At 48.4% G+C, this 15,000-nt stretch overlaps 2 protein-coding genes across 2 annotated transcripts in view; one reads left to right on the top strand and one right to left on the bottom strand.

Annotated features, from left to right (window-relative positions):
• Positions 1-366, top strand: part of gng7 (guanine nucleotide binding protein (G protein), gamma 7) — a 5,445-nt gene extending 5,079 nt beyond the window's left edge. Inside the window, exon 4 of the mRNA XM_079753035.1 lies at positions 1-366. This exon is cut by the window's left edge and continues 251 nt beyond it. The gene's annotated coding sequence lies outside the window, so the exon portion shown is untranslated.
• A 5,103-nt stretch (positions 367-5,469) lies between these two features.
• LOC307086893 (microtubule-associated protein 1S-like) overlaps positions 5,470-15,000 on the bottom strand; it is a gene marked incomplete at both ends in the record, with an annotated part of 9,828 nt that continues 297 nt past the window's right edge. Inside the window, 9 exons of the mRNA XM_079752239.1 lie at positions 5,470-5,625; positions 6,235-6,455; positions 7,048-7,201; positions 7,528-9,965; positions 10,254-10,340; positions 10,667-11,180; positions 11,930-12,067; positions 12,603-12,685; positions 13,884-13,979. Of these exons, the coding sequence (XP_079608365.1) occupies positions 5,470-5,625; positions 6,235-6,455; positions 7,048-7,201; positions 7,528-9,965; positions 10,254-10,340; positions 10,667-11,180; positions 11,930-12,067; positions 12,603-12,685; positions 13,884-13,979 (3,887 nt within the window). The remainder of the gene's footprint in view (positions 5,626-6,234; positions 6,456-7,047; positions 7,202-7,527; positions 9,966-10,253; positions 10,341-10,666; positions 11,181-11,929; positions 12,068-12,602; positions 12,686-13,883; positions 13,980-15,000) is intronic.

Raw genomic sequence — 15,000 nt, forward strand, 5'->3', positions numbered from 1 at the left:
CACACAAACTCAAAAACATACACACACACACTCAAAAAACCTACACACACACACACACACATACCATATCATACCGTACACACATTGAACATGCACATAGACAAAACCCTTCCCTGTCCTCGATTTTGTTTACCATTTTAAATATGAACAATGCATACACACACACACACACACACACACACACACACACGCACACACAAGTTACCACGTACGCACACACTTCATGTCTCTTTCTTGCCTTGATTGATTCTGAAGATAAGATATCTATTTTTTGTAAGTGTTTTTTCTCTGATGTGCCATATCTTATTCTTTCTTGCACACGTATTTGTTGGATATTGCTGTTTAAAAAAAAAGAAAAAGAAAGTGTTTAAGATGTAGATGCTGTTAATAAAAAGATAATTAAAAAAAAGTGTTGACCCTCTTCTGGGACAAATTCTTTGATGGCGCCACAGCTCATGCAGGACTGAGTTTGTTGTTCCATCGTTCTGAATTACATTTATTGTAGGTAAACACTCCGAGCAGGATATATATATATATATATATATATATATCCAGAGAACCTCTTTATTCATGATTCATCGAATACTGACCCCATACCGACTCTTCAGCTTTTGCATTGTTGAGATTCATTTGTTTTAGGCTTGGAATGTAATGTAGGCCTGATTCTGGATCAATTTCTATAACTTTTAAGAAAGGAAGCAAACAAAAACCAGAGTTATTGTTAAAGAATAGGCAGACGTTTTGAGAAGAGATTCCAACAATTAAACTCAATAAACTTTATTAATTTGTTCAATAGTAGAACACAACAAAACGCATGAATGCTATACGAAAAGCATGCACGTGCTGGTCGGCCACCTAGCCCTTTCTACTTTAGTCTAATCTAACCTAACCTAATCTGATCGGAATGATATACAATTTGCTGATGGAAACCGATTAAACAGCATAATTTTCTTCAATTATTTACCAAGATATATTCAAACAAAGATATATATGCATGACCAAATGCATTTTCTTTTCTTCTGAAAACTTATTTCTGTTCTTTGTTGCTCTTTCTTGCTCGGTATCTTTCTACCTCTCTGGCTGGTTCTCAAAGAAGCTGTCGGCGTAGATCTTGAGCAGTAGCAGGTCTGTTCCCAGCTCCAGCTCCTCGCTGTAGTTTCTATTTAATTTGAATGCATTTCCTCGGATCAGTGAATACTGGGAGCGATGGTTATGTTATTGTTACTCTAGTTCTATAGGCGTCGCCGTCTGGTTTCCCACCTGCTGTACACTCCAACTGCTAAAAGAAAAGTGTGGAGGATGAGTGCAGGTACCAGGGGCAATGTGGGTGAGGCCCAGGCTGATTGGTGCATTGTTGAAACTCGGCCTCCCTTCCCTTCAACCACATATTTCTAATGCCAACAGTGAACTAGAGGCGTGAATGAGGGTAACGTTCTTCCTCAAAAGTAAAATGGGAATGCCTACCGTTGTGTCTTGCATGTTTTATCTTGTTCCACAAGGCCAGTCTGTGCACGTTGAGGTACCACCAGGCTAGGTGTGGAACTAATTGACATTTCAGTCTGTACTGTCACCTCTGAAAAAGTGAATTTGTGTGAAGAGATTAAAGGTTGTGTCACCATCTGTTTCTGAGCTGTTTTTGTATGTTCCCATTGAACATCTCACACTCAGTGATATTATATTGATAGCATTGACTGATTTGTTAGTTATAAAAAAACGCCTATACAATTATGTAATTATAATTTATCGACTGACTGACTTGTGATAACACAAGGGAAAACCAATCAATTGATCTGGTAATAGTAGGGGTCCGGTCAGGCCAGTAGGGGGTGTCAACAACCAAATCCCTTCTGTAGATTCAATCCATGAAAACATTGTCATTGTTGATATTGTCATTGTTTTAATTATCACCACTAGGCCTACATGCTGCAAAGCATATTGTGGCAACTCCTCCGGGGTCGCGCATGGGATCCTGGGAATTGGAGTTGTCAGTTGACAAAAGGGGCTTTTGTCAACTTGTTTTGCTGTTAGGTTAAGTGGGGTTAACGGGTTTGGGGTCTTTATTGGTTGTGTGTTAATTGTGCGTTGCTCCATTGTTGAGTGTTGACATGTTGTGTGCATCGTTGCCGCCACCGTTACCGAGAGTGACGTGTTTGTTTACTGTTTGCGCTGGTTTCCATGTTTGTGGTCGGTCGTTAATAAAGGCATCTCTCGGAGTCGTGCGGTGTATGGGGGACGAGAGTTGCAGAACCGCTTAACCTGGGCTCCCGTCTCGACCTTCCCCTGCTGCTCGCCACAATATTCTCACTGTAAGTAAGATAAGGGCCTTCTTTACCCTTAAAATTGACAAAGTTGACCGGCAGCTCCGGCAAAAGTGTGTTTCTGAGAGGACTGTCTTCTGGCTTCCATAACAATCTTCGTTATTGCAGAATATTCTATTAAGAAATTATTTAGTTTTTATTTTTCAGCTGCTCTAAACAGTTAATTAAATCGATTTCAAAGTCAAGCCTGTACGTACATAGACTTGTCGTCGAGGGTTGACAGACTAAACGTGCTCCAACATCAGAAGAGGTGCTCAGTAAAGATGAATATATTTTTGTTGTGCCTTCTTTCCAGCTGCTGTGAAGAGATCGAATTCCAAGGCCACAGATACAGAAATCGAACCAACCATGAGTTTACACCTAAAACATGCACCTGCAAGGCCTGGGCGGATGGGATTTTGGTCCCAATAAGTTTAATTTTTAATTTTGTTCTTGTTTAAAGAAGATGTAGATGTATGTTTTAGTATTAGGGCATGTAGCCTATTAATGCTTGAATTAAGAGTATTCATAACTAAACTAAATATTATAGATGGAGCCATCTCGCTCAATATTGCTATAATATTCAAATAGGTGTTAAGCTTTTGAGCCACATATTGGTTGAAATTCAATTGATAATTCTTAATTAAATGACACTTCCTCACAGGTGTGTTCATTCGGTTAAATGTTCAAACAAGTTGTCCTCGAAATCACCATTCCCTTAAGATTATGTGCTCATGTCGGCAAAGGCTGAAAGCATTATCACGTTGTGGCTCGACGTCTATTGGACTTGTTGACCACGCAGTTTAAGGAAATGTTTGCTGGAATTTAGATGAAAAGTCCAATGGTTGTAAATATTTATAACATTGAGAAATATTTAATTATCTACATGCAGTACAATATCTGTACTTGTTATAGGACGTGGGTCGAAAGACCATCGTCAGAAAATCTTTCATATCAGCCCCTCACCTAGACGTCGTATTGACCTCCATGACCAACGTCGATTAGACTTCTGATCGACGTGCTGGGTGGGTGTTTGCGCCTCCCCCCCCCCCCCAGCCCCGAGAGGGTCTCGCCCGGGGTGTAATTCAATGTAGACGCTCCACTGGACACGCCGATACGTGCGTAAATGTGGACATGCGTAAAAATGTCACGCGAGTAAAGAAGGCCCTTATCTTAATAACAGGGAAAATATTCTTTGCAGCATGTAGGCCTAGTGGTGATGGCTGAAACAATGAAAACATCACAAATGACAATCTTTTCATGGATTGAATCTGCAAAAGGGATTTGGTTGTTGACGCCCTCTGCTGGCCTGAACGGTGCCTTTTTTTCTTTTTTACCAGGTTATCAGTTGATTGTTCTTCCCTATTGATATCACAAGTCAGTCAGTCGATACATTATAATAACACAATTGTTTAGGCGTTTTATTATAACTAACAAATCAATCAATCCTATCGATATAATATCACTGAGTGGGAGATGTTCGATGATTATGGGAATATGCAAACACAGCTCAGAAACAGATGGTGACACAATCTTTAATCTCTTCACACAAATTCACTTTGTCAGAGGCGTACAGATTGAAATGCCGATCAGTTCCACACCTAGCCTGCTGTCTCTCAATGTGCACTCAGACCGGAACTGTGGAACAAGGTAAAACATGCAAGACACAATGGTAGGCCTTCCCGTTTCACTTCTGAGGAAGCACGTAACCGACATTCACGCCTCTAGTACATGGTTCGCATTAGAACTTTGCGGTTGAATTTGCCCGTCGTTGCTTAACGGTAACTAGACAACTATGAAATTATATCAACCCTAAAAGCCTCCACACTGGCAGTCTCACTGTAAGCAATCATTTATATTTGACTTTTATTTAGTTATGTATTCATTTTAATTAAACACCAAAGCGAGACACCTACTTTTAGACTTTTTGGAACAGGATTCGTTGTTTTCATCTAATTCTTTTTCTTTTCACAGATTCTTCTAAAGGTCATGTTGCTTGATAAAGATTTGTTGATATGTTGTCTGAAGTGCTTACAAGGGACGATTCCTCAGTCTTTTGTCGAGTGATTTGGCCACCAGTTAAAGCTATCCCTTTCATAGGCCATATAGTGAAACTGGATGCACGCGTATAGTGCCATACATTAACATTTAAAGCGTTGATTCATACACTGTTTTTCACCAAACAAACTCCATAAACATACAACGTTCAGTACATCAACAGGTGATTCATTTTCATCAAATGTAAGATCAACGATTATCCTTTCTGTTTCATGGTGTTATGAGCCCGTCATAATTACAATTCATAATAAGTTTTGATTGAGTTCCAGTTGATTTCGGCCTTAACCATCCTACAGCAAAGTCGTACAAGCAGGATTTTCTAATTCCATGACGAATACTAATCAATGATTGGTATTCTATCTCTTATATTTATGGGGCAACTTATGGACTGGTACTCCATAAGGGCAGGAATATAGTATTTTTTATCTACACATATGTACTAAACTACCTCTGATTTGAGTTACTTAACAGTTCATTTAAGTTTGTTTTAGTGCATCTTAATGGAGCTGAAAATTCATAAATCAACCTTAACACAAATGAAAGGATTTGGATGTTATCACGATAAAGGAGTGCAGATGCCTCTAAAAGTATTGAGTAAAGTGACCATAAGTGTCACAGTTTAGATGTTACATTCTGTTGGGATTAGGACTATGTTTATATCTTCACTGTACAGTTTGAACCTATTCACATGCTTATACCCACCTTGGGATATTCTCCTCTCCTGATCACCACAGGGTCACAGGTCAAGATTTGACATGCTATTATTCCACGCCCTAAGATGTCTCTTTGAAAGATTTATCACATGAAAGGCCATGAATCTCTCTCCCTCCCTCTGAATAATTACTGATTCCCTAGGTTGTCAATTGATTAGTAAGAGCTGTGTGTGTAGTCAGAGATGTGTGTGTAACTTTGTTGAACTTCAAAACTCTTAGTCACTGCTCGCTCCCTTCCCTGCTTCAGACAACCCCCCCACCTCTGTCTCTCTTTCTCTCTCTGTCTGTCTCTCTCTCTCTCTCTCTCTCTCTCTCCTCTTCGTCAAAAGGATTTGATTCTGTATTCAGTTCGCTCTCCCCCTCCCTCCCCCCTCCCCCTCTCTACCTCCCTCCCCCTCCCTTCAGAACTCGATCTTGCAGGCGGGGAAGGTCTCGTCCTGCATGGCCACAGTGCTGTTGGAGCCGAGCACCACCACGTCCAGCTCCTTCTGCCTCTCCACCGTCTGCTGGTACCAGGCCTGCATGGCCGCCGACTCGAACGTGGGGATCACCGTCACCTCGGGGGGGGGGGGGGATACAGGATGAGGAAGGGTGTGTTACTGTGTCAGAACCAGCGTTTCCCCACCAGAACGGATACCTCTTCGTCAACAGCAAACCTCACATTTAGTTCACCTCTGAACTCCTATCACACTATTATTGCTAAGAAGATTGTTTGTTTTGTAGTGGCATTTCAAACATAACAAGGTGAGGCTTTCTTTTTTAACTAGAAATCCACCGAAATTGAATATTAAACGCTGTGGTTTGTGGTTAGGGTTAGGAAGAGGATCCCTGTAACCAGCTCAAGGAGGCGTACTGTACTGGGTGGACTGTGACGCTAGCGGCTGTCATGGAAACGGTGCCAGCACCCCCAGCAGCCAATCAGCGTCCAATGGTTGGATTACGAAAGTCATAATAAAGCATTTCCTGTGTGTTTCCTTTAGTATGTCGTTTTATGAACCTTGGAGCTGTTCTTTACGATTGATCAACCTGCTCATAAGTCCCAGCTGTTTCAACACACCGAGAAGTTTAGAGATTTCAATTATTACAATCTGCTTCGGGAATATGTTTTTACTGAAATTTGAATTTCTTTAAATGGCCGATTTGATTGGATCGGATGCGCCTCTTACCTGCGCGGCCTCGCTCCAGGTGGCCTTGCCGTCCAACAGCGCGTCCAGTGTCTGCCTCATCAGCTCCTCCCTCTCTGGGCCGTCCCCGCTGATGATGTAACAGGAGGAGAGCACGTGTCTGAAGAAGTCCACGTCGACCGTGGCGGAGGAGGCGCCGGAGGGGAGGTAGGCCAGGTCCACGTGCACACTGAGCGGGCCCTCACAGCCCGGCTGCCCTGGTTCTGTCGGGGGAAGGAAAAAGGTTCCACGGGCAGACTGTGGCTGTGACTACTGCAGCGGCAGCCACCTATGTGCGTTGACCTGTAGCTTGTGATTAGGACCGCAGAGTCCCTCACCAGCTTTCGCATAGGACTCAAGTCTGCTGTTCGGAGTGCACATAGACTCTGCATAGCCCCCCCGTCTCTCCCCTTCTACTTGTTGTACGTCCTGGCACTTAATGCACGCACTAATTGTGTGTTGTATTTAGTTGTAGTACTTAGTTATGTAGCATCTTATCCTAGCTCTCTTTGTTGTATACGGGGAAGGGGTTAACCTAGCGATTGTTAGTGCTTGGCACTAGGTTCTATGAACATCCTTACTGTACCGACAGCGATATATTGTTTCACCTTCTTATGACAAATGCACTTATTGTGAGTCGCTTTGCATAAAAGCGTCTGCTAAATGCCATAAATGTTTATTTAAATATCAATGACAATGGAGTTACCATAAATCAGTGAATAGGTAAGAGAATTAAGCACGTCATGGTTTAAGATGAGCCCAAGCTGGACCGAGTCCCCAAAAGGACGGCTAGACGATTGAAGGTTGACGTCTTACCAGGGCTGGCTGAAGCTTTGGCCGGTGCGGTCTTAGTTCCAGAGGTACGCGGGGGTCCTCTCCCCAGCCCACCGCTGAGCCCCCCCGTCCCCCTGCTCTTCCCTCCCTGGGCTGACCCTCCCGTCGGCCCGGCCCGGGGGGAAGCCTCCGATACCTGGGGAGGAAGGCGATACACATGTTGTGACCGTTGAAGTGTCTTCCCTTGCTCCAACAGTACTGTAAATGTCTGCGGCTTTGCAGATTTTTGGATGGGGGCCACTGTTCATCTTGACAGTAAAGTGCAGCTTTGTGCCACAGGTAACACCCCGCACCCTTTCATCCACATGGGTTTTATCTCTACGGACAAAGCAGTAAGAAAGGGGAAGGGTCGTAATACCAAAGAGCTGAGTCACGGAACACATTTTTTCAACATAGTGAAGCATCGCAAACCACCTTGCTGTAAACAAAAGGCGCCCCAATGAAGTAAAAGTCTCCACTCACCCCCGTGTATTTTTTCCCTCTCGTTCCCGCCGTTTTGGCCCCCCTGCCGTGGACCTCGGGGTCCGACTGAGGAACCGGCATGCAGGAGTCTGGCTGCGGGGGCGGCGGGGGTCCGTCCCTCAAAGGGGCCGGCGGGGGGTCAGGGGGGAGGCTCTGGTGGGCGTGGGGGTCGTGGAGAGAGCTGGCGGGCTCGCTGCACGACTCGTCCTCGTCTGAATCCAGACCCCCGTCCGCCGTGGTCGAGGGGCAGTCTTCGGTGCAGTGGGGGGCATTTGATTCGCTGAGCGACATGTCCCGCTGGCTGTTGTTGTTGCCGTGGTGCTGGGGGCCCAACACAGCGTTGCCTTCATGCCGGTCACCGGCTATTGACGTCAGGTCCGTCGGTTTGAAGTGTTTGAACTCGCACGGCGAAACCAGACACAGGTCCACATCATGGGCCTCCGACTCAAAATGGAGGTTGCCATGACCTGGGGGCCTCCCCATATCCAAACCCTGGCCCAGAGAGCGGGGTGGTTTCTTCAGTGGTAAAGACATCCCCACCCTATAATCGGTGTCCACGCAGTGGCTGCCGTTGGACACGGAGTGGTGCAGACTGTCCTCCCCGTCGCGCTGGCTGACCGCGATCGAGCCCTTCTCATAGGACATGGACAGGGACTCGTCCACCTCGGTCGACTGGGGGGAGATGGCCTCGGCTGGCATGGAGTGCGTGGTGGTGGTGGTGGTGACGGAGGTCGACGGATCAGGGGCCGCCGATTCTTTAAAGGTTCCCAGCGAGAGGGTGGTCAAGTTCTTCTCCCTCGGGTTGAACGTGGTTTGGCCCTCACCCTGGTGACCGTCGACGGCGGAGACCGGAGGCACTGGCGGCTGAAGGGCGTCAGTCGGATCGTCCGAGCGAGCCACCTGGCCCTGGAGTCGGCTCAGCTTGTCCCTGTTGCACCACACGTCGTCAGGGGACAGACAGTAGGGAGTGTGGCCCGCGCTGTTGGGCCGAGACTCCGAGGAGGTGTGCCCCACCGTGGCCTCGTCCGGGCTGGCCGTCACCGGGTTGTCCACTGAGGACCTGGAGGGGGGACTGCTCTTCAGGGCCCCGTCCAGCAGGGTGTACTCCGTCGGGGTCAGGTCTGTCGGGTCGCTCTGGGAGCACATGTTTAAAGGGCCGGGGAAGCCTTCGACTCTAACAGCCTTGGCCGGCTTCTCGGCCGTATCCTCAGCGGTTTCCGTGCCCGTCAGGGAGGTTACAGCTCGGTCTTGATCCAGAACCAGCATCTTAGTCTCGCTATCACCAATTTGAACTCCTATAATCTGGGAGTCATGTCCGACTTCACTGATGGTCACCTCTCGCACACTTTCTCCCCGAAGCTTGAGGAGGTCCTCTGTGATGTCTTCAGGGGTGGACCTTCTGGATCCAGAGTGGTTCTGGTCTGAGGGGTTGTCCCTCTTGGGCTCCTCAGCAGGGCTCTCTGCCTTGAGGTTTCGGGACAACTCCCCCGTGTTGGAAGGAGCTGACTCTGTCTTCTGGGGTTCATTATTCAGGCCGGCTTTCTTGGCCACCAAATTAGAACCTGTCTTTATCTCTTTTCCTGACGGTTTGTTAGGTTTCTTACCTACCGTTTTAGTGTCTTTTTTTGCTTCCTTTTGGGGTTTCGTTTTATTCTCGTTCTTTGGCTTGGAGGGCGGAACCTCCTTCTTCACTTGTTCCCGTCTCTTAGGACCGCTGTCCTCTCTCTTCCCCGCCTCCTTGTCTTTTTTCACATCCCTGCCTCCTCCTTTCTTCACCACGTTCTTCTCGGTGGCCGCTGACTTCGGCTTGATGTTTCCGTTTCTGACTTTGTTTTTCTCCGGCCCCTTCTTCCCTTCCTCCTTCAGGGCACTACCGTTCACCACTTTCACTTTCTCTTTAGCCAGGCTTTCCTTCGCCTCCTCCTTACCCACCCTCAGAGGTACCTCCTTCACACTGTCCTGGCTGACCGTTCTCTTGGCCTGCGTGTGTTCCTTCTGCACCTCCAGATCCCCGGTGGTCACGGTGGGCTTCTGTAGGAAGGCCAGGCCCCTGAGCTTCTCCAGCCCTTCCAGGAGCTTCCCTTGTGGGGTGGCGCCAGGGAAGAGCACCCTGACCACCTTCTCCTGGGGACAGGCTGGGTGCCACACCAGGAGGGCGCACACAGAGGTCAGGGCTGGGATGGGGAGAGCTCGGGTCTGGGAGGAAGGGTTGGTTCGGTCGGGCCAGCTCTGCATGAGCGCCTGGTACTCCGGGCTGCCTTTGCCCGGGTGGAGGATGTAGAGCTCCAGCTGGCCCACGCCCATCTTCTGGAACAGAGTCATGGGCTCGATGGGGACCCCTGCTGGTCGGAACATCGGCTGCGGAACTATTTCTAGTTTCTTGAGCAACCTTATGGTCAAAGTCGCCTGATCTGCACTTTTCAGGACACTGTCTACACCTAGTAGGGAAACAATACAACATTTTTGTTGATGTTGTTATTACTTATAATTAATAATGAGTGCCATTTTTAGAATTGATTTCTTCTACCAAAGCAATGCAATTCAAATCCGAGTAAATTCAAAAAAATACTATACTACATTAGTAGATTATTGAATACTGTGAATTACATTCTCAGAACTAATGTCCACTTCTTGGCTGACATTATTGGTCTGTTGGTGCGCTTTAATTATGAAAGGCTGTAGGTTTGACATCAGTCAGTTACGCTGATATGACGATGAAGACCTACTTGGCTGCTGGTCCGTGTGCAGGCTGCAGGGGGCGTTGAAGAACACCACGCCCAGCTCCGGGGAGATCAGCCTCTTCGTCAGGTCATCTGCCAACACAGAGCCAGGGGGACCATGTGAACGCAGGGGAGGGTGGTGCAGGAAGGTTCAAGGAATCACCCTCATCATCACCACCACCAGTGTCACCACCACCCACCACCACTATGACCGTCAACACCTCCACCAGCATCGACACCACCCCCACCACCACCACCCCCACCACTATGACCGTCAACACCTCCACCAGCATCGACACCACCCCCACCACCACCACCCCCACCACTATGACCGTTAACACCTCCACCAGCATCGACACCACCCCCACCACCACCACCACCACCATTGTCACCACCACCCCCACCACCACCAACCTCACCTTTGCCGTCCGGCCCGCGTAGCTCCATCTCTGCCACCTTCCTCTCCAGGAAGGTGTTGACCCCGGCCAGGCTGCTGGTACTGATGTGGCTGACCAGCAGCGCGTCCACGCGGTCCAGGTGCCTCACCAGCTTCCAGAAGCAGGCCTGGGCGTCGGAGCCCCCGTCCAGCAGCATGGTGAAGCCGTTGACCGCGAAGAAGGCGCAGTCGCCGCGGCCGGCCGGGAACACGTAGCAGCAGGGCCGCGACAGCTTCAGGAAGCCCACCGTGCCGGGCGGGGGCAGCACCTCGAAGGGGGACGAGGGGTGCAGGGAGCCCGTCACCAGGGACGTGAACTCCCCCAGGGCCTCCATGGCGGGCAGCACCTCCGGGGGGTTGATGTGGAGGGTGGGGTGGCCCGGCGGCTGGCTGCCCGAGAAGGTGTCCCTCCAGGTGCCCACGTTGGGGCAGCTGAGGGTCAGGGTGTACCTGGAGGAACGCCTCCGCCAGAAAGGGGTTGATCCTCTGTCGCTGAGCTGGGGTGGGAATTATACACACACACACACACACACGCACGCACGCATAGGCACGCAGACGCACGCACGCACGCACGTGCACACACACACACGCACGTGCACACATAAGCGCACGCACACACATACACAAGCACACACAGGCATACACACACGCACAGACCCATGCAAGCACAAACACACACACACACACACACACACACACGCACACAAACACAGGGCTAAGGAACATTCTTTGTTTTGCCTCATTTCTTCAAATGACCTCCAGTTCTTCACATTCTCTTCAAGCAGAGAAAGGCGTCCTTGCGTGTTTACTAGTACATCAGTACAGAGTGTTCTGTACTGAGCAGAAAATGGAGTTGGGGCTCAAGTTTAAAGGGCAAGAAAACATGACAAGGAAAGGTCCATGGGTCACATGGTCTTCTCAAAACACATATCAGCACCGAGCCATTGCCATGGTGGAGTGATAGCAGTAACAATGCAGTATAAGGCCTAAATTCATAACCAGAGATGCTTTAAATGTGTTGGATGTTCGGGTTTCTATAGGCCGCAACCCCCAATCGGCCATATTGGATGGTTAAACCTTCTAGAATATTTGGAAACTATGACATTTATTCCGCGTCCCGTTCCCCCACTCGGATGGCATTGAGTATGCATTTAGATTGAGGTGTCATGTTTCCCCCAAAGACGCTGAAGGTTATAACCGAACTATAACCAACGTGTGTGTGTGTGTGGTAAGATGAGAGGCTGACCTGCTCTGTGAGGATGCTCCTCAGATGCTGGGAGGAGAAGAGCCCCCTGTGTAACAGCAGATCCCCAGTCTCCTCGACACTCTGCCCGGCAACCACCAGCAGCTTGTGGGCAGAATCACTGTCTAGCAGGCTGCATACCTGAGAGAGAGCCAGAGAGAGAGAGAGAGAGAGAGAGAGAGAGAGAGAGAGATGGAGAGAGAGGGAGAGAGAGAGAGAGGGAGGGAGAGAGAGAGATAGGGAGAGCGAGAGAGGGAGAGGGAGAGAGAGAGAGAGGGAGAGACAGAGAGAGAGAGGGAGAGACAGAGAGAGAAAGAGAGAGGAGAGAGAGAAAGATAGAGAGAGAGGGAGAGACAGAGTGAGAGAGAGGGAGAGAGAGAGACAGAAGGAGAGAGAGAGAGATGTTTCATAACTTGCCTTAAGTTGATATCTAAAAAAATTGCAGAGAACTCGATTTCCAAACCGAATTCTGTATTCACGTGACATGAGCCTTGCTGCCACTTAGCCAATTAGAGAATCCCTATTTTAGACCCGCCTCTGTTATTCCCCAAGCCCTTGAGATTATGTCAGGGTTACACAGAGGGAAGTCTGCAGTGACAGCGGCACCTTAGTGACGATTATCATCACATTATGTTGTCCTCTTAATGGGGGCTCAAACCGATCTGACGTCCCTCACCTCCGAGTGCACCTGCTCCTGGGCGGGGCTGATCAGCACCTGGGTGTCCAACACACTGGTGCTGTGGCGCAGACACCTGTGACCTGCAGAGAGAGAGAGAGAGAGAGAGAGAATAGTTGAAGAACAGCAGGCATCCTTGAGCCAGATGCCTTAACCTCCACCTGCTCTTTGATGCATCAGAATTCACTCTAAGTCACCCGAAAGTGGCTAGATAGTACAAGTAGGAGCAAATCGATGAAACCAGTAAAGAACCAGCAGCTGTGTTGGAACGCGGCCCCCCTGAGGAGGAGGAGTGGAGGAGGAGGAGTGATTGAGCAGCTGTGTTGGAACGCGGCCCCTCTGAGGAGGAGGAGTGGAGGAGGAGGAGTGACTGAGCAGCTGTGTTGGAACGCGGCCCCTCTGAGGAGGAGGAGTGGAGGAGGACGAGTGACTGAGCAGCTGTGTTGGAACGCGGCCCCTCTGAGGAGGAGGAGTGGAGGAGGAGGAGGAGTGACTGCTCTGAGCCAGTGAGCCCCAGCTGTCTGTCCCGACCGGGACAGGATTAGTGTCTCGGCTGGTGGTTCCTCAGTGCTGCTGGGCAGGCAAAAGCCTTCCTGCCTTTCCTTTTCTGACACGACGGAAAAACCCAAACAGGAAAGCCCTTAAAAGGAAGTTAGGGCAACTTGACTTCCCAGTGTTTGGACACTGTCTAGATGAAGCGAACCATAGCAGAGATGGGATTCTTCCCCCTCCACCTTTCATTCAATATGTTGATGTGGACGTCACATCCGACCAACTGAAGAACCAACTAATGTCACTTCATTATAATGTGCCGTTTATAAACCAGCTACTGCTTATCATGTAGTGATATCATGTTGTACGTTCACATTTATTTGTACTTGCTGCGACACACATACACACACACACACACACACACACACACACACACACCCACGCGCAGAAAGAAAGTATTGTCTATTGTTACTGTGTGTGAGAGAGGGGCCGCCCATTTTTAACAATCCTCTAAATACCCACCTCCTTTCCTTCCTTCCTTCCTTCCTTCCTTCCTTCCTTCCTTCCTCCATAGACGATGGAGAACATGCCGCGCAGGTTACCATGGGGATGGGCTTCTTCTTCTGCATCAAATCTTTGGTTTCTGTTTGTGTCCAACCCAGCCTGCCCTGCTACACCGTCACCCCCAGCACCACCCACACCCCCATGGCCCACACCACCACCTCCCTGCCCCCTCAGCACCACCTCCCTGGCCCCCATCACCAGCCCCTGGCCCCCATCACCACGTACCTGGGCCCTTCAGGGACACGATGTGGTGGGTGAGGAACTCCTGGAGGTAGAGGCTCAGGTTACACGACCTCAGGTTCACGTCCCACGACCGGACCCCTGGGAGCAGAGGAGAGGTCACACTCTCACACACACACACACACACACACATATATATACGCACATGCACACACAAACAAACAAGTACACACACACACACACACACACATAGCACAAACATTTATAGACGCCGGATTCACACGCATACAAAAACACACATATACACAGGCACACACAAACATTTATGCATACTTACACGTGTAGGCACGCGCGCACACACACACACACACTTATGTGTGTACTTATATATACATATATATATATATATATATATATATATATATATATATACATATATTCTTCATATATCCTCTTTTATTTAAACATTTTTTTTCTTTGTATTCTTTTTACTCATATCTTATACTATTTAAAAATATTTATTTTGGATTGTTAAGGAGAACTTGGGACACAAAAATGTCATTGTCAGCTATGACTGCTTGCCTGTTATGTTGTGCATTTGACAAATGAAAGAACTTGAACTTGAATGTATGTGAAAACGCGCGCACACACACACACACACACACACACACACACACACACACACAGAATCATTTAATACGGAAAAACACACGCAATCACCTACGTATGCACAGACACAGACGAACACTTGTGCATGGGCACATACATACACAAACACACGCACGTTGCACACACAGCTCATATGAAGCCCCTTTCAGTGCGATTGAGAAATCCGCACTCTAAGCATAACAATGTGCAGTGTGCATTTTCGTTGTGTACATTTTCCAACACAGGCTCAGCTAAACAGATGTGTTTTCAAGGGACATTTGTTGATGGCATGCAGTGGGAATTGTGCTGACTGCTCAGATTCGCAGAAATTTTCCATACAGCAAAACCACGTACCTGAATATGATAAGAATAATAACAAAAAAATATCTGAGAGGCAGAAACTACACGACGTCGAGGCTATAGGCTGGTGTTCGTCACCATAGTCTTCCAGGGGGAGCGGCTGATGTTGCCGTTACCACAGCATCGCTTGTTGACGCAGCCCTGTCTCTGGGTG

This window comes from Pollachius pollachius, assembly GCF_949987615.1.
Source record: "Pollachius pollachius genome assembly, chromosome: 15".
Taxonomy (NCBI): Eukaryota; Metazoa; Chordata; class Actinopteri; order Gadiformes; family Gadidae; genus Pollachius; species Pollachius pollachius.